General features: G+C 39.9%; 2 protein-coding genes across 8 annotated transcripts in view; both read left to right on the plus strand.

The window, feature by feature from the left end:
* LOC112396051 (probable ubiquitin carboxyl-terminal hydrolase FAF-X) overlaps window positions 1-9,544 on the plus strand; it is a 141,388-nt gene extending 131,844 nt beyond the window's left edge. For 2 of the 5 annotated variants that reach the window (XM_024739549.1, XM_024739572.1), the window contains exons 39-45: window positions 1,460-1,645; window positions 2,054-2,274; window positions 2,359-2,447; window positions 6,095-6,251; window positions 6,404-6,616; window positions 7,009-7,104; window positions 7,793-9,544. In XM_024739549.1, coding sequence (XP_024595317.1) covers window positions 1,460-1,645; window positions 2,054-2,274; window positions 2,359-2,447; window positions 6,095-6,251; window positions 6,404-6,616; window positions 7,009-7,104; window positions 7,793-7,930 — 1,100 coding nt within the window. In that variant the 3' untranslated portion in view covers window positions 7,931-9,544. Of the gene's footprint in view, window positions 1-1,459; window positions 1,646-2,053; window positions 2,275-2,358; window positions 2,448-6,094; window positions 6,252-6,403; window positions 6,617-7,008; window positions 7,105-7,792 lie in introns of those variants that run through there. The other 3 variants (XM_024739568.1, XM_024739559.1, XR_003002495.1) reach the window with 3 other exon arrangements.
* A 14,072-nt stretch (window positions 9,545-23,616) lies between these two features.
* The window catches only part of LOC112396076 (ATP-dependent RNA helicase DDX3X-like), a 14,564-nt gene continuing 12,470 nt past the window's right edge, over window positions 23,617-25,710 (plus strand). The window contains exons 1-2 of one of the 3 annotated variants that reach the window (XM_024739589.1): window positions 23,617-23,889; window positions 24,374-24,466. In XM_024739589.1, the coding sequence (XP_024595357.1) occupies window positions 24,425-24,466 (42 nt within the window). In that variant the 5' untranslated portion in view covers window positions 23,617-23,889; window positions 24,374-24,424. Of the gene's footprint in view, window positions 23,890-24,249; window positions 24,276-24,373; window positions 24,467-25,710 lie in introns of those variants that run through there. The other 2 variants (XM_024739603.1, XM_024739595.1) reach the window with 2 other exon arrangements.

Below are 25,710 nucleotides of genomic sequence, written 5' to 3' on the forward strand. Positions count from 1 at the left end.
TACAACTGCTATAGTGTAGAATGGATTACAGTTGTACAAGACTAGAGATTGTAGTATTATCTATAGACAGATATAATTATTGCCTTATGTTATGGAGTGGGCAATAAGGAAGATAACACTTGAAAGATTTAGGAGCTTTTATGAGAGAATCAGCACACCTTGGTGATTGGATATTTGAATGAATGGAGCAGGGAAAAAACGTATGTCCAAGGTATGACTTGAGGAACTAAGAGAACTGTGTTGCCATTTACTGAGAGGAAACCTAGGAATAGGAACCTATCTAGGCAGATTGAATTTTAAAAGTATGTTGTACACCTTAGAAAAGAACTCCAATAAACAGTGAGATACATACATCCAAAATTTGGAGTCATCTATATGAATGATTATAGATTGTATAATGACTATATATTTAGTCACAGGAAAGTAAGCAGTATTAAGAGATAGTGTAGAATGAGAACTTCGGGGGAAAACATCTTCTAAGAGCTAGAAAAAAAGAATCCACAGTTAAGAGTAAGAAATAGAAAAGGGAGGAAATAAGAAAGGACGGACAGAAGGAGAGAGGAAATAGAAAATGGAAGAGACAGAATCCCAAGTAAAAGTTTCAAGAACAAGGAAATAGTTAAATTTGAGAACTGTTTTTTAGCTTCAAACCAAGTTTGGGAGAGAAACTAAAATGAGAATGAGGAATGGAAAAATTAGAAAACAAAGCAACAGGAAATTTAGGCTTTTTTTCCCAAAAAATTTTTCTCTAGAGAGGGGAAAAAGAGAAGATGGTAGATTACCTTGTTTCTTGTTTAGCATAGTTTCTGTCTTTGTCATCTTCCCTGATTTTGTTGAGAGACAATATCTAGGCTCCTCTGGTCTCTCTAGGCCCTACAAAGTGTGCTTTTCTCTAGGGCTTAGTATAATTGGAATGCCAGAGTCATGATCACTACTTCACAGTTAGAATAATTAAATATACTTTAACTAGGAACTTCCCTGGTTGTGCAGTGGTTAAGAATCCACCTGCCAATGCAGGGTTCGAGCCCTGGTCTAGGAAGATCCCACATGCTGCAGAGCAACTAAGCCTGTGAGCCACAACTACTGATCCCGCATGCCACGACTACTGAAGCCCGCATGCCTAGAGCCTGCGCTCCGCAACAAGAGAAGCCACCTCAATGAGAAACCTGCGCACCACAACCAAGAGTAGCCCCCACTCTCCACAACTAGAGAAAGCCCGCGTGCAGTAACAAAGACCCAATGCAGCTAAAAATAAATACATTTGTTTTTAATTTACTTTAACTAAATCAATGTATTTTTTGTTTTATCTGTATTTGTGCAGTCTAATCAAAGGAGATGAGCTTTAATCATAAAAATTGTAAGCAGCCATACATAATTACTTTTTTATTAAAGCAGAACCTTCCATTCTTACTATTTTTGCTTGTTTTTCCTAAACATTATTCTTGTCCCTTTTTTACAGGTGTGGCAGAAAAGACACAGCTTCTGAAATTGAGTGTACCTGCTACCTTTATGCTTGTGTCTTTAGATGAAGGTCCAGGTCCTCCAATCAAATATCAGTATGCTGAATTAGGCAAGTTATACTCAGTAGTGTCTCAGCTGATCCGCTGTTGCAATGTCTCATCAAGAATGCAGTCTTCAATCAGTGGTAAAGTAGAATGTTCCATTATTTATAGTACTTTAAAAGGAATGCTAGGCTTTTGTACTAAATTAAAATCCTGACATTTATAAAAATGAAGTAAAAGACTATATGCTTTATTATGTTTTTAAACCGTTAGCTTTTTTACATGTTTACAAGAGACCTTTTTCAAAATTTACCACCTACTATGATAAATCCCTTATTTATGAAATGGTGTAAGAATTTTAACTTTATTTTTTTTTGTCTTCAATGTCAGCATTTATATTTTTGCATCTTATCGTAGTATATCTGATCATTTTAATGAATGTTTTATTGTGCTTAGGACACTTAATTTATAATTTTGTTTTTAATAAAAACTTAGTATTGCAGTTTGCAAAGAAGTGTATTGTCTTTTCATTGATGACAAATCTATTCTAGGTAATCCCCCTCTTCCCAGTCCTTTTGGTGACCCTAATTTATCACAGCCTATAATGCCAATTCAGCAAAATGTGGCAGACATTTTATTTGTGAGAACAAGTTATGTGAAGAAAATTATTGAAGACTGCAGTAACTCAGAGGAAACCATCAAATTGCTTCGGTTTTGCTGCTGGGAGAATCCTCAGTTCTCGTCTACTGTCCTCAGTGAACTTCTCTGGCAGGTTAAAGGAAAATAAACATTCATATGCCTGTAATTTAACTATTCCTTTAAATAAGAAATTCAGTTATGTTTTACCTGTCTTTAGGTTGCGTATTCATACACCTATGAACTACGGCCATATTTGGATCTACTTCTGCAGATTTTACTAATAGAGGATTCTTGGCAGACTCACAGGTGGATACACTTTTTGCTACCAGAATAATTACATTTTTCTAGGTTCTAGAAATAGCTGACATTTCTAGTAGCCAAATGTATTTTTACTTCTTAAATCTCTATTAAATGCTTAATCTTAAAAATATAACATAAAAAAATGAATGTTTTCCCTATCAGTTTTAATTTTTCTTAAAACTGCAGTTTCGTGCTTATTACTATTCTTTTTCCTTGTACTTAACGTTTTTCACTTTTTTTAACTTAAGACTAACGTAGGCTTTTGATAAGTTTTTAAGTTCCATTAATAGTAATTTAGGACTACATATGCTTGTTTTTTAATTCATTACACTAAGTAACATTTAGATATTTAACAATAATTCTTAGCCTGTTAGAAGTTTTATTAGTATATGAGGAGTCAACAGTAACTTTTTTGACCTAAGGTTATCCTACCTACCAGCAGACCTTCAGAGTTCTTCCCAAAATTCTGCTGTGTTCTTTGCAGTAAAACTCAGCCTAAGAATACTGATATAGAATTAGTGGCTCAAATTTACCACTTGACCCTCACTTATCTCCCCACAGGGACTTATATGTATACATATTGCCACCTATTAGTCATTCTAATAAGCAAAAGAAAAATGTGAAAATGACCTTCAGAATTTTGGGCACTCTGTAACATCTTTGGTCATGGTAGTCCAGTTTTCCTCGTAACTTTGTTAATGTGCTGTGAACAATTGACAATTTGAGTATGTAGTGTGATGATATTAAATTGTGAATTAGTGGGACTTATGATATAACAACATGTCAGTATTTCAAGATATTGGGGACTTCCTGGTGGCGCAGTCATTAAGAATCCACCTGCCAGTGCAGGGGACACAAGTTCCATCCCTGGTGTGGGAAGATCCCACATGCTGCAAAGGAACTAAGCCCGTGCACTACAACTACTGAGCCTGTGCTCTAGAGCCCGCGTGCCACAGCTACTAAAGCCCACTCACCTAGATCCATTCTCCCCAACAAAAGAAACCACTGTAGTGAGAAGCCCATGCACCGCAATAAAGAGAAGCCCCCGCTCAGTGCAACTAGAAAAGCCTGCACGCAGCAATGAAGACCCAACACACACAAAAATAAATAAATAAATAAATAATTATAATATGAAGCTATTGGTACTTGATATTCTATTAAGGAAAATTTGCCTCCAAATTTTAAGCTGGAAGGTCACTGGAATAACTGTTAAAAGAATCACAACTACATGGTATTTTAGATTTTTGGTACATAATGTTAAGAATTGTGTACAAATTGAAATGTCTGTGTATTGATCCTCAAAACAACCAGTAAAATCTTAATTTTTGAATAAATAATAGAAATGAAAAAATTTAAATGACTTTAAGTTTTTAATAAATTTGTAGAACACAGTGTTTAATGATAAATCACTTTAATCAGGTATTTAAGGGGGACTGGAAATACATTAAACTTCCTAAATTAATATTTTCAAATTCTGAACTAATTTAGCATCTTAAATTTCCAGAAAATCAAAATCAATGTTTTCAAAATAGTATTAGCCAGAAACAAATTACCATGAAACAAAAATGTTACAACCTATATTCATTATTTAGTACCTATATCAGTATCTTGACAGAATTGGATACTTTTAGAGTCTGTTTTAATAGGATCTAATTTTTACTCATTAATTATTTTTCTAAAGAACTTAAGCATATGTTATTTACTGTGTGACTTTTTTTTCAATTCATTAATTTATTTTTGGCTGTGTTGGGTCTTTGTTGCTGTGTGTGGGCTTTCTCTATTTGCAGAGAGCAGGGACTACTCTTTGTTATGGTGCGCAGGCTTCTCATTGCGGAGCACAGGCTCTAGGGCACGTGGGCTTCAGTAGTTTGGGCATGCAGGCTCAGTAGTTGTGGTGCACAGGCTTAGTTGCTCTGCAGCATGTGGGATCTTCCTGGACCAGGGCTCACACCCATGTCCCCTGCTTGGGAGGCAGATTCTTAACCACTGTGCCACCAGGGAAGTCCCGTGTGACTTCTTACAGATGCATTAAACTCATCAGTCTCATCCTAGCCTTCTAGTTTCACTCAAGGAAGTGATAATAGTAAAGGTATAAATATTGCATTAATGTGCACAATAGTGAGCTTTTGTGAACAAATTAGTATGGGATTGTTACTAGCTTAAATGTGAAGTGTTTTGTAAAATGACCATTTGGTTTGTTTAATAAACAGTACTTAAGAGATATTTACAAAGTGTGTACTTTGTGCCAAGCACTGTCATTGGCAACAGAACAAAGTGGGCAAAAACAGTATCGATTATAATGGCTTAAAAAAGTAGTTGATATTAATGGTGATGTGGCAGAAATACTGAGTATCACTTTGTTATCAATTAAAACTAAAGAATAAAAATAGTATACTACAAGTGTTTCGAGCTAAACAGTGCCTATGCATGTTATTTTTTGTCTGGAATATTCGATTAGACTTCGAAAAATTACTCAGATGTCTGTGGAGGTCCAGTGGTTAAGACTCCACGCTTCCAATGCTAGGGGGTGTGGATTCAATCCCTGGTCGGGGAACTATGATCCCACATGCCAAGTGTGACAGCCAAAAAAAAGAAAAATTACTGAAATATTTTCTGAACAAGACTTATATGAATGTATGTACTGCAAAACAGAAACATGTAAACAAAAGAAAAAGCCCTGCTTTTGGTTTGGAATATAATGATATTCTGTTAAGTAAAAAAATGGTATGCAAGAGAATTTTTTCTAGATACTTCATGTTCAGTTACTGATACTACAGAAGGCACATTTTTACCCATAAATTTAATTGGCTACGAAGGAGAACAGGACTCCATTGGCTATATAAAATGTTATGTTGAGCTTTGGCTAGAGGTGAAATGAAATCATTGATCATTACCAATTCAGCCAGTTCTTGGCCGTGAAAATGGCTTTACCCACCATGTTGATTAGAATTCAAGTTAATTTTGTACTGCCAGATTATATCACTTTCATAGAAACTAGACTTTATACTCTGAAGTGCAGCCTTGAAGTAATGCTCTAACTACAAGTAAATATGTTCTCAGCTGAGGCATTCATGAAGACATAGTTTATAGTTAATTTTAATGAGAACAATTTAGTAGTAGTATCTTTAATTGTTCATTTAAATTACAGTATAGGGAAATCATTTCAAATTGATAATAATTTCATAGGACTTCAGACTCTTGAGTCATACTTAGCTCCCCAGCTTGCTAGCTATGTGACATTAGTTGTTTGAATTCTGTACTCGTTTTCTCATCCATGAAGTGGGTTTACTAATGGTACCTTCTTAGTAATTTAACTATAGAGTTAAATAGATCAGATAATTACATCAAAAATGTGTATTGAGGGCTTCCTTGGTGGCGCAGTGGTTGATGGTCCGCCTGCCGATGAAAGGGACACGGGTTCGTGCCCCAGTCCAGGGGGATCCCGCGTGCCGTGGAGCGGCTGGGCCCGTGAGCCATGGCTGCTGAGCCTGCATGTCCGGAGCCTGTGCTCCGCAACGGGAGAGGCCCATGTACCACATAAAAAAAAATAAAATAAGAAAATAAAATAAAAATTGTGTATTGAATGGCAGTCAGTAGGCTCCAGAATGTTAGCTAAGAGATACTGCAAATTTATGTATCTGGTTCTTTTCTAGAATTCATAATGCACTTAAAGGAATCCCAGATGATCGAGATGGGTTATTCGATACTATCCAGCGCTCTAAGAATCACTATCAAAAAAGAGCATACCAGTGTATAAAATGTATGGTAGCTCTCTTTAGCAGTTGTCCAGTTGCTTACCAAATATTACAGGTGAGAATTTTTTCTTATAATTTTGAAACAACCTGAATCATAATAAGGGGTGCTTTGTGAGAAAAGAATCATGAAAGTTTGGAGTCAGCATTTTAAGCTAACATAAAAATTATTCCAAATTCTTTCATAAACAATTTTATTTTCTTTTCAAGGGTAATGGAGATCTTAAAAGAAAGTGGACCTGGGCAGTGGAATGGCTTGGAGATGAACTTGAAAGACGACCATACACTGGCAATCCTCAATACACTTACAACAATTGGTCTCCTCCAGTGCAAAGCAATGAAACATCAAATGGTTATTTCTTAGAGAGATCACATAGTGCTAGGATGACACTGGCAAAAGCTTGTGAACTCTGTCCAGAAGAGGTAAAAAAAAAACCACTAATGGGCAGCAGATAAAAATGGAAGAAAGAGAAGTAATTTTTTATAGGCCAGTGTTCATTGTGTAAAAAATTTTGTCACGCAGTTTTATTGGCTTTAACGTTTAGTGTTGGTTGTTCTCAAGTAATCAAAGAAGCATGCTGACTCCTTTGTTAGAGTTAATTTGGAGAAATTTCTGTGAAATTGTCTGAAACTCATATATCTAGGTAAATCAAAACTTTTTCTCTAATTGTGAATTATTTTATCTGCAGTAAATGAAAACATGTTAAACAGGTCAGCTTTATGGATTTGAAAAAATTTATTCCTAAAGATTAAAAATAAATTTAAAGTTGCTTTATAACCACATTCTTAATCTCTTTTAAATATTTTAATATTAGGAGCCAGATGACCAAGATGCCCCAGATGAGCATGAATCATCTCCACCAGAAGATGCGCCATTATATCCTCATTCATCTGGATCTCACTATCAACAGGTAAACAGAAGTTTACTTGTTTTCATTATCCCCCAAATTTTTGTGCTTTACTTAAAAATTATTTACTTATTTTTCTTACATATTCTGTAACTTACTACCTGTGACTATAAAGTAGTAAAGGGACTATCTAGAATAACTTTGACAAGAAGAAGAGTGGTTGGAGTGGGGTCATGTAATAGCATGTTTTGACTAACCTGGTAGTATTTTCTTTCTCTACTAGGCAGCCCTCTTGAACTAAAAGCTGTAGTGTTTAATAAAAATGTGTGATTTATTAACATAAAATTAATAACTATTGAAATAATATTAAGAAGTGTCTTGGTTACTTCTATGCAATGTTTAGTTGCAATAAGAATGTCTTGTAAAATTAACAGTTTTATTGACTTCAGTAGATGGAAAGAAAGAATGATAACTGATGAAAAAGTTTTATCTGAAGAAACTTTCATGCAAAAACAAGTTTCTGGAAAGATTGTCCTCAATTAAACCATAAACGAGACTAATTCACATCTTAAGGCAGTGGTTCCAAAATTTAACATCCCTTAGATCACCTGAAGGCACTTGTTAAAATCAGAGATTGCTGAGTCCCACTCCAAGGAAAAAAGACTCATGTCTACTTTTAGACAGACTTTACACCATGATTTTTCATTTTAATTTGAAAAGTCTGACATGCTGATCTGTTTCACCTTCTCAGAATAATCACGTGCATGGACAGCCGTATACAGGGCCGGCAGCACATCACTTGAACAACCATCAGAAAACTAGCCAACGACCACAAGAAAATTATGAAGGCAATGAAGAAGTATCCTCATCTCAAATGAAGGATCAGTGAAATTCCCATAATTAACTGGTTCCTTTAAGACCAGGCACTTAGGCCTTACAGTCCAAACTTCTATATTTGGCTAGTATTTAAAACTAGAGAAATTGTTCAGCATCGAGTGGAGAGTTGGTTCATTGTCTCATCTGCAGAAATTTGCTGTCAGTATGTGAGCCACCTGCAGGAGAAAGTGTATAATGTTTTGTAATAAATGGCTGATAGCAGTATGTAAATGGCAGAGGTGTATATAATATATTAATGTTTGACTGTTAATTCTTAGGCAAGAAAATTTTTTTGATGAATGTCAGAGTTCTACAAAAAAAATAATTTTTTCTGTTTGCTGCATTTGGCAACCAGTATGTTCAGCTTTGTGGCAATTGGATCAAATCCTTTACCAAAATAAAGAAGAAAAAAGGTAACATTGAAAGAGGCCATTCATGTCAATCACACCAGTAGCTTTTTGTTAACTCTTGTTACTGGAGCCATGTAAGGCTTTGAATTACATGGAAGATATCTGAAAATTGATGATGTAATAACACTGTTTCTGCATATTTTTCATTACCTTTTTATTCTGGTAAAACATTAATCACTTTACAGCTGTAGTAATGCTATAACATTTAGCTTGGCTTCACACTAAGTTTGTGTAGCCAGTGAGGACAAATTTACCTCAATGACAGCAGTTTCCTCAAAGTGACAGCTGTATTGCCCAGAGCTTTTATTTCTTATACCAAGAATAAATAAAACAAGGGGAGATGTGACAAACAAGCAGTTTTTGGTTACATATATTTTCTTCATATTTAATGTTTGAAGTTCGGTGGTATACAGAATGTGAAAATATTGATAATAAGAATTTTAAGATTTTAAAACAAATATGTAAAATTTTGCCATACCAGAATGTGGGGAGTGTAAGAGAAGACTGTATTTGGTGCATTTGTTTTGTTTTTTGATATAGTTTATTAGGTGAACCTTCTAAAATTTTGCTTCAACTGCAGCCTGATGAAGTGGACATCATCAGGGTTCCACAGTAGTTTGAAATACCATTGTACCAAGATGTCTGGATGATTTTCTTGTCAATCACTATTTTACTTGAGAGCAAAATTATCCCAGTTTCTTTTCCATTCCAAAACTCTTATTGTTGTGAGTTTAATTAAATAATAAATTTCAAGTTAGTTAATATAATTCTGAAGTACTATTTTAGAATAAAAATTTGTTTCAGGATTCCAGGCAACTTGTGAGTAAATGCTATATTTAAAAAAGAATTGGTGGGCTTCCCTGGTGGCACAGTGGTTGAGAGACCGCCTGCCGATGCAGGGGACTCGGGTTCGTGCCTCTGGTCCGGGAGGATCCCACATGCCGCGGAGCGGCTGGTCCCGTGAGCCATGGTCGCTGAGCCTGCTCATCCCGAGCCTGTGCTCCACAGCGGGAGAGACCACAATGGTGAGAGGCCCACATACCGCAAAAAAAAAAGAATTGGTAACTTTTGAGTGTGCATAATATTTTGGAACCTATCTAAAAACCAAATATCCCTTCAAGCAAATACAGCCCATCCGATACTATTTAAATATTTTGCTGTTTTGTTTTATAGAAATTATTTTGCTGAATTCACACAAATAGAATTTGATTTAAGAAGACTTTTGTCCTGTGTTGTGTTTTTGTTTCTTGTTCCTCTTTTGTTTTCTTTTTACAGACTACAATAAAATTAATTTTTTGTATAGCATGCCTTGACATGCACTGAATTCAGCATTTCAGACACGTTGAGTTTTTGTTTTTAAAATGGTTTGCTTTTTGCCCTTCACCGTACAGGAATTACAGAAAAGAAAAACAAGTATTGTTAATTTTTAAATTTCCTAAAGTAAGTAGTCTTGTGCTTTGGGCATATTTCTGTGGTCAGTCTTTGTTATTTACAGTAGTTATGTTAGAAAGAGTTGCCATGAGCACTGAGTTAACAAATACTGATGTATGGGAAGTACTGGATTAGGACCCTGCAAGCCTCTGGTTGTACTTTTGAACCCATCAATACATAATCTTCTTTTATGTGTGCTTCTGTTCAAAGATACTTTATTTAGTATATATTTTTGATATTGAACTCAAGGGCAGCAGAACTATAAGATTCACATCTGAATGATGCTTATTGAAAACGTAAGTTCTCAAAGTGACACGGACCTCTTGTGTTTAAGAACACTACACAGCACTTAAAACACTTGGGGTCTATTTTAAATAGCAAAATCATAACCAAAAATCAGAAAAAAAGAATAGAATATGCCACTCAATACCCCGAAAATGACTCCTTTTTTATAGTATGGCAGGGGAAATATAAAGGCAAATCGTGACCCACCTTTATCTGGGAACATTAATATCAGATGCATAACATTTTTGCTGCTCTGTGATGACTGTGAATAGCCACAGGACTATTGATTTTTCTTAAAAATTAATTTATTTATTTTTGGCTGCTATGGGTCTTCGCTGCTGTGCGTAGACTTTCTCTAGTTGTGGCGAGCGGGGGCTACTCTTCGTTGCGGTGCGTGGGCTTCTCATTGCTGTGGCTTCTCTTGTTTTGGAGCATGGGCTCTAGGCGCGCAGGCTTCAGTAGTTGTGGTGCATGGACTTAGCTGCTCTGCAGCATGTGGGATCTTCCGGACCAGGGCTCAAACCCGTGTCCCCTGCAGTGGCAGGTGGATTCCCAACCACTGTGCTACCAGGGAAGCCCAGGAGTATTGATTTTGAGGTTATAAATAAATTTTATTGAATAGGCAAATTATAAATTTGAAATATAGAATCTACAAATAAGGAAAGTTGAGTGTATTTGTAAGAATTAACAAAACAAGTTTGATGGTACTTTAATTGAATTGATAGGAAATTTTTTTTACAAGAGGCCTCTAACTGGAATTGTACAAAGAAGAAATAATGTAATTAAAAGAGAAGGTACTTATTTCCACTACTCCATATAGGTACCATTATATATATATAATCAGTGTATTCTAGGTTTTCTGTAACCTTAGGAAATTTAAGATAGCCAGAGAGATCCTACTTTTAACTTTTTAATTACAATACATCTGCCTTTTATCAGGTAAGTTTGTTGGTTACTTGCTCCAACTGCCAAGCCTGCTTCAGGGAATTTTGAAGGGAAGATCCTCAGGACACATGGTCCCGGCAGCTGCTAGGGACTTGCCCCAATATCGCCTGACCAGGACCAGCTAGCCACAGGCAGTGAGTCTCCTGGCTGGCTAAGCCAAATTTGTTACAGCCCAATAAATCAGGAGACAAGTTGTTGAGGCAAAGAATATGACGGAAAGCCAGCAGACCAAGAACATGGAGAACTAGGGTCCCTGAAATACCATATTGGGATCTGGATGCCAGTTTCTTCTATAGCACAGAGAGGGAGAGGAGGTGAGGAAGTAAAGTAAAAAAGCCATTTGTCGGGCTTCCCTGGTGGTGCAGTGGTTGAGAGTCTGCCTGCCGATGCAGGGGATGCGGGTTCATGCCCCAGTCCGGGAAGATCCCACATGCCGCGGAGCGGCTGGGCCCGTGAGCCATGGTCGCTGGGCCTGCCCGTCGGAGCCTGTGTGGAGCCTGTGCTCCGCAACGGGAGAGGCCCCAATAGTGAGATGCCCGCAAAATAAGAGGGGATGTGTTAATTTCTTCTTTTCTGCAGCCATTCACAGGTGAGCAGGGTCAAAGTGTCTCTCTGTGAGCTGAACAAAGGCACTTTAATATTCAGGCAGAGGGATAGAGATCCCTAAGGCAGGATGCTTACAGCTATAGACAGTGATTATAACAAAAGCAAACGAAAAGTAAAAGAAACAGATCCAACATGGAGTCAGAATTGACTCTTCCCTGTTACAGTAGCTGCTGTGTTTTTGTACATCAGGACATCAGTAATGAATTAAATACATATGGAACATTACAGTTAGGATCACCGTGAGAGTTTCTCAAAAGACAGTCCTAGGGAAATCAAAATTAGGATTGGGATTATACATAACTTCTGGAATTCCTAACATGTTCATGATATAGAATAAAACATGGCCTCCATGTGGAAGTTTATTATAAACGAATTCTTTCGGACTTGCTCATTTGATGCTTAAAATTGGGGCATGCTCTCTAATCATCCTCAAATTAACCTGTTCATTATGAGACCATTCTAGTCATTGACATTGTAGAAGCATATTTTTTATATAAATTTATTTTTATTTATTTATTTTTACTGTGTTGGATCTTCGTTGCTGCGCACAGGCTTTCTCTAGTTATGGCAAGCAGGGGCTACTCTTCGTTGTGGTGCGCGGGCTTTTCATTGCAGTGGCTTCTCTTGTTGCAGAGCACGGGCTCTAGGCACACAGGCTTCAGTTGTTGCAGTACGCAGGCTCAGTAGTTGTGGCTTGTGGGCTGTAGCGCAGCCTCAGTAGTTGTGGCGCACGGGATTAATTGCTCCACGGTATGTGGGATCTTCCCAGACCAGGGCTCGAACCCATGTCCTCGGCGTTGGCAGGCGGATTCTTAACCACTGTGCCAATAGGGAAGTCCTAGAATGGTATTTAAGAGACAAGAGGAAAATTCAATCCATTACTAGTTACTATGGGTAACTAGTGTTTGGTGTCCCTGTGATCTTCTTTCTGAGAAGCTTGTAGAATGGGCCTCATGATTGTCAGCGTACAAGGAAGAGAAAAGTATTTGTCCACTGGATTCCATTGTGAATTGGGCAAGTATCAGCCCTGGGTTATTAACTCCCTGGCACTTTCTTTTCACATCAAACTGTGCCAGAGAGGATTCTTTTGGCCCCCATTTAAAAGACCCATAGCCAGATTTAAAGATGTACAGTGCTTCCCCTAATGATATGGTATTAGCAGGTAGTATCTTTGGGAGGTGATTAGGTGATGAAAGTAGAGCCCTCTTGAATGGGAGAAGAAATGTAAGAAGAAATGTCAAAGAGTCAGGTCCCTCTCCACTATATGGGCACAGGATGGCAAGAAGGCATCCATCTGTAAATCAAGAATATGGCCTTCACCAATGCAGACCATGCTGGCACTGTGATCTCAGAGTTCCAGCCTCAAAAACTGAGAAATAAATGTCTATTGTTAAGTAATGCATTCTGTGTCATAGTAGGTTGAACTAAGACAGCTGTTATCTGGCAGAGGGATCACCAGAATATATATTCTGCTAGTTTAGCTTCAGTGTGACGATCCATAGACAGTGTGCTATTTTAAAACATTTTTCCTGCTATGCAAGTTAGTGTAAGGTCCCAAAAGCCTTTCTCCGTAGCCCTTTGCTATAGCACATGTGACTCCTTTCCACTGGAACTTCAAGATAAGGTGTCCTTGGTCTCAGTCATTTTATGTTGAGTGAAGAAAACATTCATTAGGTTGCTCTCAGGGAGAAGTAAACCAGTAATCACTGCACTGTTTTCTGAGAGTGAAAATTGAGAGCTAAACAAATTATGTATTTTGTGTGTATATGTACATGCAGGACTCAAGTGCTTAGGTTTGCAGAGGTGGGGAAGACCCCTGCCACAGACAGCATTATCTAAACACAGAGGTCAACATGCAATTCTTAATTAAATGACTCTCAAGAGGAACCTGAAAGAGAATGAAAGAAGCAGAAAGGGGAAACTAGAAAAAGCCAGCTGGGACATGGGTTCAGAAGGCTAGCCTCAGCTTGATCCAGGAGGAGCTTTGAAGTGTAAATTATACCTCACAAACTGTCTTGCCTTGCTTCAAGGGATAAGAACTTGAATACTCCTACATACTTAATCATAGCTTAGAGGATATAGGGGATCAGGGTTATATAGTTCCCAGAAACTTTCAGCTTAGTGAGTGTAATCACCAAGTGCAATCCTCTAGAAATTTACAGATGTAACTGATTAGCAGAGCCTTCAGCTTCTGTGTACAAGCACTGCAAACCAGTAAAAGCTATCCCAGGAGATCTAAGGGAGGCTTCACAAAGTACCTTTCAGTCTCCCACCAGACGTAAAGTATGAGTTAAATTTTCAATATACCACATAGAATTTGGGGGGTAAAATTAGGGACAGAATATCCAGGTCTCTGCAGAGTGTTTGTTTTGGCTGCGCTGGGTCTCAGTTGTGCCATGTGGACTCTTCGTTGAGGCATGCATGCAGGATCTAGTTCCCTGACCAGGGATCGAACCCTGGCCCCCTGCATTGGGAGCACAGAGTCCTAACCACAGGACCACCAGGAAATTTCCTGCAGAGTTCTTTAATGCCACGCTGAGAAATGCATATTTCACTGTTAGAGAAAGGGGTAAGCTGAGATGGATCCAGAGGAAGGTGCAAGAAAATAGTGAGAGGCTAGAAACATGTCATCAGATGAGGATCCTCTGGACTCAACTGCCAAGGATTGGGCTGTGTGTTAGGAGTATCTTAGGCGTGGGGATAAAGGTAAGTTTCTCATGGAATTGAGGCCCTCCCACAGTCAAGAGTCTGTCTACATTCTACTCTGTGCCTCTTCTCAGCTCGCTCTTCATCTCCCAGCTTTCTGGTCTTCCCTCTCCCATTCCCTTCTTTTTACTCTCTTCCTCATATTCCAGTGTCACATTTTCTTTCCTCAATTTATCTGTAATCCAGTGTTTAAATTCTATCTATTGTGGACATGCAGTTCTGGGTACATCATTGATCCATCTCTTTTTCTCCAAAATAACCAACTCCCCTTTACCCCACAGGCGATACCCTGGAAACTTTTTTCTACTTTCTGTCTATGAATTTGACTACTCTAGTCACCTCATATAAGTGGAATCCTACATTATTTGTCTTTTTGTGAAGGCCTTATTTCACTTACATAATGTCTTCAAGGTTCATCCATGCTGTAGCAAATTACAGGATTTCCTTTTCAGAGATGAAAAATACTCCATTGTATGAATATATCCCATTGTGTGAACATATTACCCATTTATTTGTTGATGAACGGTTGAGTTGCCTTCCACCTTTTGGCTACTGTGAATAGTGCTGCTATGAACATGGGTGTGTAAATACCTGAATTTCTTTTCAAGTCTCTGAAAAATCTCTTGAATATATACCCAGAACTGAAATTGCTATATGGTATGGTAGTTGTAGTTTAAATTTTTTGCAGGACTCTATTCTCTTTTCTTTCTTTTTATTTTTAAATTTATTTTATTTCTTTATTTTTGGCTGCGTTGGGTCTTCGTTGCTGTGTGTGGGCTTTTTGCAGTTGTGGCAACCGGGCTCTATTCTTCGTTGTGGTGCGCGGGCTTCTCATTGCGGTGGCTTATCTTGTTGCGGAGCATGGGCTCTAGGTACGCGGGCTTCTGTACTTGTGGCACGTAGAATCTGTGAGCCACAACTACTGAGCCCATGAGCCACAACTACTGACCCCGTGCACCTAGAGCCCATGCTCCACAGCAAGAGAAGCCACTGCAATTAGAAGCCCGCGCACCACAAACAAGAGCAGCCCCTGCTTGCCGCAACTAGAGAAAGCCCGCACGCAGCAACAAAGACCCAACACAGCCATAAATAAATAAATTTATTTTTTAAAAAAACAAAAATACAGAAGGGTTGTGGGAGCACAGGGAAGGGAAAGTGTGTGTGAATGTTGAAGACTTTGTAAGAATTTGAGAGGCAAGAACATAGTATCTTGTGGAGGGGAACAAAGTATACAGGTGGGAAAATGCTGAGTGGTCCAAGAAAAACTGAACAGTCCAGAACAGGTGATGTGAAACAGCAACGATGGTAGTAGATGTACCCGTTGGCGACAAGGTGGACAAGAGGGATGGCAAATGATCAGAGTATAGAAAAGAATTTAATCAGAGAGCTCCTTTGGAGCCGATCTTGAATTATCTTGAATGTTGTGGGAGATATCAAAGGTTTTCTAGTAGTAATGTGGTACAAATGAAACAGAAGGGAAGGGGGCAGGGCACAACACTTAAAGACTGATATAGCGCTGAGGATACTACATAACTGGTTAGAACAGATTAGGCCCAAGATGGTGGAGGATTCGACTTCCAGTGGACCTTAAGCCTCATCATACACTCATTGTAATATATCAACGTTTAAATGACACACCCACAGGCACCAGGATAGTTCTGAGGCCAACCATAAAAGGCCAAAAAGTAGGAGGTGGCCCAATTCCTGGAAATCCCTACCCCTTCCCCAAAATAGTTGGGATAATCCTTCCACTCCTTAGGCTATGAAATTACCCAGCCCATAAAAACTAACCATTGCATAATTTGGGGCCTCTCTTGCCTTTTGAGATATTTTGCATTCTGCTTATGAAATGTGTTATCTCCCAGGATTTCTCACCTTCTCAGATGCCATGGACTCTGCGTACAGAGAGTATCTCCCTAAATAAAGCTGCTTTTCCACATAGTTCTCAGGGCAGAGCTGCCTTGCCTGCCCACTCCTATGTCTCACAATCGTCCTATGCTAACAGACTTGCTTCTTATCACTTTGCTTCTCTGAATTCCTTCTGTGATGAGACATAAAGGACCTAAGCTTCAGTAAATATTGACACCAGGTGAGTGATTATAATTAAAAGACCTTGGTTTCAAGTCCCAATCTGACTTTTGGCTGGATTTGAGTCCTGTCTGAGCTGTGTGGTTTCACAATGAGCTTTGTGTTAAGAAAGAACTCTGCCAGAAATGTAAAGAGTGAGATAAAGGAGGTAGATGAGTCAGAAAGAGCAATAAGGAGGTTCTCAGGAAATCAAGAACACTGTTGTGTAATGATGGAACTATTTTAAGAATATACACAAAAGGAACTCATAAACATTTATACTGTTTTAAAACAGTATATGGGGGTGGGAGGGAAGCTGCTCATTATAAATGTCGAGTTTAAATAAAGGCCTGAGCTAAACAATGAGACAAGGAGTCTAACTTGATATTCATATGATGATAAAGGAAATTATTTGTGTCTAGTGGATATGAAATAAGCATAGTATTAAAAAAATCAGTACAAGGTTCTGAGGCTGGGTATTGGTGAAGATGAAGCTATCATCTGAGATAAGGACTAAAAGAGGAAGTAGCTTTGGAGAAAATGATAAATTTTGCTGGCACTGTTGAACTGAAAGTGTTTGAGCAACACTGGGCACAAGGCTAAATGATAAACTGTAAAAGTCCTGAAATTATTCTGCCTGTGCTTGAATTCCTCTGCTCAGCTGAAATCAAGCAGGACTGTATGTAACTCCTGGATACAAATCCTTTCCATGTCTGTTTCTTGTTTGTAGAAAATAGGCCTCATTCAGCCTCCTAGACCTTTCCTGAGCTCCAGAGCATAGATTCAAACACTTGCTAATCAGGGAAAGGAGTAAGTGCAAAAACAAAGGTACAGGATAGGGCAGCGCCCTGGCTCCTCCTCAAGGGACATATGAACAATATCTCTGAGTTCTTCTTCACCCAGATGGTGGATGGTAACTTCACACTGAGCACAATATTCCTGGAACATCACCTTGTTAACTTATACCACCAATCAGAAGAAAGACACACACCCTGCAGCCCTCACCTCAAATTTTGCCTAAAACTTTTCCTCAAAACCATCAGGGAGTTTGGCATTTTTGAGCACAAGCTGCCTGTTCTCCTTTCTTGGCCCTGCAGGAAGACTTTCTCTGCTCCAAACTGCAGTGTTTCGGTTTATTTGGTCTCACTGCGTTGGGCACAGGAACTTTCTTCAGTAACAAAACCACCAATTTGCTCTGTGATGTAGAAAATGTTTTGGTAACCTTTCTGTCCATTTGTTTCCTTACCTGCAAAATGGGGAATCTTCTTTACAGAATCTTCTTTACAGATCTTTACAGTATCTTCTTTACAGATATATTATGAGAATGAGATGAGCGTATACATGTGAAACATTTAGAACAGTGCCTGGCAACACTTAATGCTGCTATTTTTATATAAAGTTAACCACATTCAGCAAGTAGTTGAAAATTTACCTTCCCAGAAAAAATAAATATGACTTCCAAACACCTTCCCTTCTGGCTTTCCTTCTGGCTTCTGGAGGTGTCATCTATTCTGTGAGTTGTGCTATTCATGGACAGTCCATAATTGTATTTCCCTAATATATATTTCCTGGTTATTTGTTCAGAACATTAGTATTGTCAGCATATGGGAAGAATTCACAGAAGAAAGATTCAGTCCTGCCTAAGTATACACTTCTGTATTTTTTAATAGAAAATGCTGTGCTGGATAATCTTAAGATGTCTAGAGACATTTTCAAAAACTTGAAAAAAATTTTAAAGCCCTGTAAATTCCTAATAATGAAGTAAAAAGGTGTAGTAAAGGAGTGAATTGTTTTTATAACGTATAGAGCATCTGATTCTAAAATACAAGTGGGGACTTCCCTGGTGGTCCAGTGTTTAAGAATCCGCCTTCCAGTGCAGGGGATGCGGGTTCAATCCCTGGTCAGGGAACTAAGATCACAAATGCCACAGGGCAACTAAGCCCTTGCACCACAGCTGCTGAGCCTGCAGGCCACAACTAGAGAGGCCAAGGACCACAACGAAAGATCCCGCTTGCTGCAACTAAGATCTGACACAGCCAAATGAATAAATAGAAAATAAAATAAGATAGGAGTGATAGCCCTCATTTGTGAGGTTATAGCCTGTCTTCAAGTTCTACATCAAATGTCCCTGTTCTCTATGATATACCCTGGAATCCCAGAGGCTATATGTGTAACCTCCCTTCACAGCACTCTGAAGATTTTCCATCTTTATCAAGCCAAAACAGTTTCCTTGCCCCTTTCTCTCCAGTTTAGAGTGTTTCCCTGTTATTCATTTCTCTTAATAACAATTACTTGCATAAACGAAGTCAAGAATTCACTGGGTCTCATGTTTTAAAATATTTTCAACAATACTAACTGGAGAAAATGCCCTGTGATATAATTTCAGTTTTGATTTTTCCATCTTTATGAAAAGTGAATTCCATGCCAGGTCCTACTATTTGAGAATATAATTAGGTATAATTGCTTAAAATACTTCCAGTGTTATCAGTTTCAGATTTCACTCTCTGAGAATAAGGGTTTATAGCAATATTGCAGGTCAAATATCTATAATCACTGCCCATTCTTATATTCTTCTAATTGTCTTATCAGGCATTTGTATGTAATTTGCTTTAATCTGAAGTCACTACACCTTCCCACAAAATACAAGAAGACAGCACCCAAAGGTCAGTTACACTTTAAAGTGAGTCTCAACAGGAATCTGTTTTTTGTTTGCATACCTATTACTATGCTTCTGTTTACCGGGGAGTTCCTTCCTTTTTTGATTGTAATTAACATACTTAAAAGAAGTGTCAGTCTGGGGGGGCAATAGTGAATTTCATTAAAGACAGATTTCTTCTTCTTGGGATACCTTTTACTATGCCTTTCATTATAGCTAGTATTCTGCATGGTTTTTGGTTGCTTGAGTCGTTTGTGTACATTATTTGCATCATTATCAATCCTTATAATCTTTATAATAATTATTTGTTATCCCTATCTCTTTCATGTCCCAATATCACGTCTATCTTAAGAGATTGGAATCACAGCGTAGTAAAAAAAAAAAAAATTGCAGAATTTTGAGTATAGACAGATGCTTTATCAGACTCCTTATTGTGACTGCATAAGACATGGTATACTCTTGTAATCAAAAATTCATTGGCCGCCACATCTGGGGAGTGCTAGGATTGTGATATGAAAAAAAAAAAAGTAAATGTGAGAGTTGTGAATTAAGTTTTTGGGGGGCAAAATGACGACTATAGCCCAGGAGACAGATATCAGATAGCTCTGAGAAACTGCTCCAAGGAGGTGGGGGGATGCTCAGTATATATGTGATTTTGGTGAAGGGGGAGTATATGCAATCAAGCACATATTTTTGCAGAAGTTTGCTGCTAGTCTCATGAGGGTTACTGCTAGTCACGAGGAGCAGAGGTCACCTTGAAGGATTTTAGTGATTTTCTAGATATGAGGAGATACAAGAATTGGGCTCATAAAATCGTCTTCTGAAAATATCTAACTATCTGAAGGTCTGCTATCCTAGTTATTTTCTAGAGCACAGAGGGCCTCATTCCTGATGTCCACCCTGAACTCCTTTCAGGGGGTGTTGAAGGTCAGCAGCTACAATAGATTGTGATTTAATCCTTATATAGGCAGATGGCAAGTGCCAATTTTTATTTGACAGTGACGGGTTTCTTCCTTTGATAGACTCTTCCAGGAGAAAAGGCAGTTACAGTAGAACATGGTAAAATGTTAGAGTGGAAAATATTGCTTAATGGTAAAGTCACTTGAGAGGCTATGAAAAGGTGGTTCATTTAGCTGTCTCAGGTGTATTCTCTTTTGCAAAGTGAATATATTTTAACACAAAGATTTCTCTTTTGCTTCTCATTTTGATACTACTAATACATTGATTAGCAAATCATCCTAATTGTTTGGAACTGAGTATGTCTATGAGTTATAATTAATTGCAAATGGAAAACTGCTATTTTTCTTTTTTTGGGCCGCGTTGGGTCTTAGTTGCGGCACTCGGGATCTTCATTGAGGCATGCAGGATCTTTCATTGTGGGCGTGGGCTCTTCGCGGCGGCGCGGGCTTTTCTCTAGTTCTGGAGTGCGTGTTTTCTCTCTGTAGTTTGCAGCATTCAGGCTCTTGAGGCACATTGGCTTAGTTGCCCTGCGGCATGTGGGATCTTTGTTCCTCGGCCAAGGATTGAACCCACATCCCCTGCATTGGAAGGTAGATTCTTTACCCTGGACCACCAGGGAAGTCCTGAAAACCGCTATTTTTCAAATCACTTTTAGGTGCATCAGTGACAGTACCTGCACTCCAGGACTACTCAAAAGTAAATCAGTCTCAGACCCAGTAGTCATTAAATTCTGTTATCGCTAATTTGAACATACAGATAGAAGAGCTGCCAGAATTCATGGCTTCTGACTCTCAGCTTCATACTTGCCCTGGTCTACATGAAACAAAAAACTAAAAGGATACAACTCATAAAGTGCTCCATAATATGAATTCACAAATCTCAGAGTTGGACAAGACGCTAAAGATCATCAAACCTAATGTTTCTCAAGAGGGGATTGTGCAAATTTGTGTGAGCAGTGACTGGCAAAGGGTACTGGTATTTTAGTAGGCATGGGGGCCAGGCATGTTAGCTGTCCTGCAATGCAATGAACAGTTCTTTCACATGGTGAAAATCCTGTTGTCAGAACACTTCCTTTCATATACAGTCACACCTTCATATCCTTGGGTTCTGCATCCTCTGATTCAATCACAGATCAAAAATATTTGGAAAAAACAATTTTTTTCCAGAAAGTTCCAAAAAGCAAAAGTTGAATCTGTTGCACACTAGCAACTATTTACATAGTATTTACATTGTATTAGGCATTATAAGTAACCTTTAAATAATTTAAAATGAGTATGTGGGTAGGTTATAGGATTGTAAACACAAAGTATTTTTGTCTAGTCTCAACATATTGGGATTTGTTTTCAGGAATGCTACTATTATAATTAAAGGGTAAATTTCTATTGCTTTCACTATTTTGGAAAATAATATCACCAATGGCAACACTGTTTATGTACCTGAGTTCTGAACACATTTTATTTGTTTTCATGGCAGAATTGGAGAAGTGCTTGACTATCATTATTGTGGTAGTGAAACTGCACAACTCAGATGGGACTTGAACCCACATACCAGGACTCAAATCCATCCTAAACCCAGACTGGGACTTGAACCCACAGCTGACTCAAAACCAGCCAGAACCTATTGTCTTTTATTTTTTATTTATTTATTAAATATTTATTTGGTTGCACTGGACCTTAGTTGCAGCAGGAGGGCTCCTTAGTTGTGGCATGCAAACTCTTAGTTGTGGCATAACTGTGGGATCTAGTTCCTTGACCAGGGATAGAACCCAGGCCCCCTGCACTGGGAGCTTGGAGTCCTATCCACTGCACCACCAGGGAAGACCCTACTTTTTTTTTTTTTTGGCTGCGTTGGGTGTTAGTTGCTGCGCGCAGGCTTTCTCTAATTGTGGCAAGCGGGGGCTACTCTTTGTTGCGGTGCAGGGGCTTCTCGTGGTGGCTTCTCATTGCAAAGCACGGGCTGTAGGCGTGCGGGCTTCTGTAGCGGCATGCAGGCTCAGTAGTTGTGGTGCACGGGCTTAGTTGCTCTGCAGCATGTGGGATCTTCCTGGAAGAGGGCTCAAACTCATGTCCCCTGCATTGGCAGGCGGATTCTTAACTACTGTGCCACCAGGGAAGTCCCCTACTGTCTTTTAATTGAGATCACACACCTGGTCTCAGGACTTAATGAAGCTCGGGTTCTTTTGTTTGTTTGTTTTTGACGGAGCCTCAAGGCACACAGGATCTTAGTTCCCCAACCAGGGACTGAACCTTCACCCCTTGCAGTGGAAGCATGGAGTCATAACCCCTGGACCACCAGGGAAGTCCCCCTGAAGCTCAGGTTCTTGATATCTCATCACAGAAAGAATTCAGTGAGAGACAAGAGTGATAGGTAAGAAGTGGATTATTTAGAAAGAAACATACTCCACAGATAAGAGTGTGGGCTGTCTCAGAATGCGAGAGGCACCAAAATACAGGGTGGTTAGTTTTCACAGGCTGGGTAATTTCATAGGTTAATTAGTGGGAGGAATATTCCAGCTATTTGGGGGGAAGGGGTGGGGATTTCCAAGAATTGGGCCACTGCACACTTTTTGGCCTTTTATGGTTAGCCTCTGAACTGTCAAGGTGCCAGTAGGTATATCATTTAGATGCTAAGGTATTACAATGAGCCTATAATTAGGCTCTAGGTCCACTGGAAGTCAATCTTGTACCATCTTGGGCCTAATTAGTTTGTGTCATATCCACAATGGCTATGTCATTTTTTTTAGAAGTTGTGCCCTGCCCCCTTACCTCCTGTTTCAGTAGTGCAGGATATTTACATACTAAATATTTTATTATATATCATTTTCCTTACATTTCTCTGTAGTACAATTAGGTCATTTTGCAGAGAAAGTTCATTTGTGGGTTTAATTTATATTATCTATGAATTTAATTTTAGAATGGTAAAAGTGTTGTCACAAAATGTTTGCTATAAAAAGGGCTAACAGCTTACACCTACAAGTCTACAAAGCAGTAAAGCAACTTGTTCCAACCACCTTTGAATATTTACATTTTCTAATTGAAAAAGTAAAAAGCGTTTTCTGTGGCAGTGTTTTTTGACAATACAGCTTTTTGAACCCTAGAAGGAGGAGACCCTACCATGCAGTTACTCTTTTTTCAGTAAGAAGAATGGAATAGCGTTTTTTTTAAGGAACTAAGTATAAGCTAGCCTGCACTTCAAACCAGGGATCCAGTAGTCAACGTTTTCTTCCATTTAAGAGGACTATGGCGCTGAATCTTCCAACAGGAAGCGATTCCTGCTGTGAAAGTAGCCCATTTCCTTCTAAATCACAACCAATGCAGCGGCCTGAGCGTCATAACGAGCCTACGTCCAATCACTTAAAAATTTGTTCAGAAGGCTGATAGCTACCCTATCCACAAATAGCCCTGGGCCTGTTGGGTTTCAACAGTGTAGCTCTGAACCCCCCAGGGCCCTGTGGTTTTGGAGAGGTGCACTACTAGCGGCCACCAGTGGGTAAAACCAAATACTTGCTGCAAAGTGAGTACCTGCGCGGTGGGGGAGGGGTGAAGAGAGGCCCTCCGGGAAAGTCTGTCATCACCGACGTCATTCACCGTACAATTGTTTCATTGTTTCCGTCACCCGGAGTGCCTACGAGCTTGAAGGGCACAGTCGCTGCCTGCAAAGTGGAGGTGCCTCGGGTTCCTGGCCAAGCCACGGTGGCCGAGCAGCGTCCGCCCGCCCGCGCTACGAATTCCCCCTCCGCTTACCTCCCCCTCCCGGCTCTCCTACTCCTATCTACCCTCCCCTAGCTCGTCTGCCAGTCTCTGTTTTCGCCCACCCAGCCAGACGATTCTACTCAAGCCATCGTTGACTGCTCTACAACTCGCTCGACACCTGGGATCAAGTGACCCTCAACCTTCTTAGATGCAGGTATATCTGACTAGTTTCGACTTTGGGGAAGCTTCCCAAAGGCGGGAGAGGGCCAGGTGGAACGGAGACATTTTACACAAGTTCAGATTCCTCAAACTGTAAGAGAAGGGAAAGGCAGAGCGCTAGAGAAAGGAGCAGGGAAAAGAGCTAGGAGGTGGGTGAGAAAGATTGCGGTGTACTGGCGTCATGTTTAACCCCCACCCCCGCCCACACAGTGACTGAAAGAGGTACTCCGCGAGTTTTCGCTAGTTCCCAGAGATTCCAAGACTTCGGGCGAGGGCGGGGGAAATAAAGCTCTCGCGAATTTTGAGAGCGTTGCGGGAACGGGACTGATTGGAAGATCTCGCGAGGTTACGAGTAAAGGAACACAGGTTTTCCGTAGAGAAGTGAATGTAGTGTTAAAGCGGTTGGTGGCGGGGGTGGGGGACGGAGGAGGACGACGGACCGCTTAAGTACTCACGTTGGGTCTCTTTCGGTCTGGCAGGATACGCTAGACCTGCAGTAGGAGACCAGGAGTTCTCGCTTCTCTTCAGGCATGAGTCACGTGCCGGGAAATGAGCGCGGGCTGGACCAGCAGGTGAGCCGAAATGTTTCTATCTAGGCCTTCATACTTGGGGCTCTTCCTTGGCTTAATGTGGCCTATGGTGCAGTGCTAACTAGCCACCTTCATCTTACTCGTACTGGGTTCCTTTGGCCGTGGTTGGACTGTGGGCAAACGGGGGAGAAGACTGAATTAAAGCATGTAGAGGCGGCGTGGAGAAAAAAACGAATTGGTAGCACTCTGGTTTGGTCTAGCTGTTAAACCTGGACCGCGCATAATGGCGGCTTTTGTATGTGCTTGCGATTGTAGCAGAGGCGCGCATGTGCTAGTACCGACTGGTTAGTGATGGAGGGAGGTGAGCGAAATTAGACCATTGTTTTTGTGTCAAGGGCGTTCGGCTCTCAATGAACGGCACCGATTTCAGGCCCAAAGGTGTCGTTGGTGTATAGGTGAAGGGTGGATTGCGGACACTGAGTGGGGGCAGGGGGGAACGTGGCCTGCTCTAGGGGTTATGGCGGCGGTCTCCTTTGTTTGGTTCCCACGACCATGCGGCGCTGGGGTCTCCGTTCACAGAAGGCCCAAGCTCCGTAATTTGTGCCTGCGGGACCCTGGCGGACGATTTCACTAGAGAAAAAAAAAAAAAACAGCTGTTTTGTTGCTGTTTCCGCCGCGGTCCTTCTGCCTCTGTACTGCGGATGTGAGTGCTCTGTATGACGAGGCCGTGTTCCCTGAATGGGAAGTTTTGTGACACAGGAGCTGGCAAGGGTAGTGGGAAGGGGGTGAAGAATGGCCGCCGCTTTTTCCGTTGACTGCCATCTGGATGTAATGGAAACTGGACACCGGCGGGGAGGCTTCTGGGAGGTTAGGGATCAGGATTTGCTGTATTCCATTTACTTAATTAAAAAAGAGTCACAGAATGGCCGTTAACCCGAGGGTGGTACGCTCTTCCGTCCTGATGCGTACTGTGTTGTACGTCTTCTCAGGTTATGCGTTTGACTTTGTAAAAAGGGAACTAGAAAAGGGGATTCGCAGCAAAGATTAACTTTCTGTTACTGCTTTCTTCTTCCTGACTTTACAAACATTCAAATATGGCAGGGCCATGGACCTGTTCTTTTTAAATACAGTGCTTTCCTTTGAGGTGCTGGGAATTCGGAAGAGAATACGGGATCTAAGAAGAGTGAGGCTCTTCTTAGAGGTTTGTTTTCCATTTCCGGGAAATCTCGATTTATTTATTTTTTTTTTTTTTGAGGTACGCGGGCCTCTCACTGTTGTGGCCTCTC

The sequence above is a fragment of the Neophocaena asiaeorientalis genome, unplaced genomic scaffold (assembly GCF_003031525.2).
Source record: "Neophocaena asiaeorientalis asiaeorientalis breed wild unplaced genomic scaffold, Neophocaena_asiaeorientalis_V1.1 scaffold855, whole genome shotgun sequence".
Taxonomy (NCBI): Eukaryota; Metazoa; Chordata; class Mammalia; order Artiodactyla; family Phocoenidae; genus Neophocaena; species Neophocaena asiaeorientalis.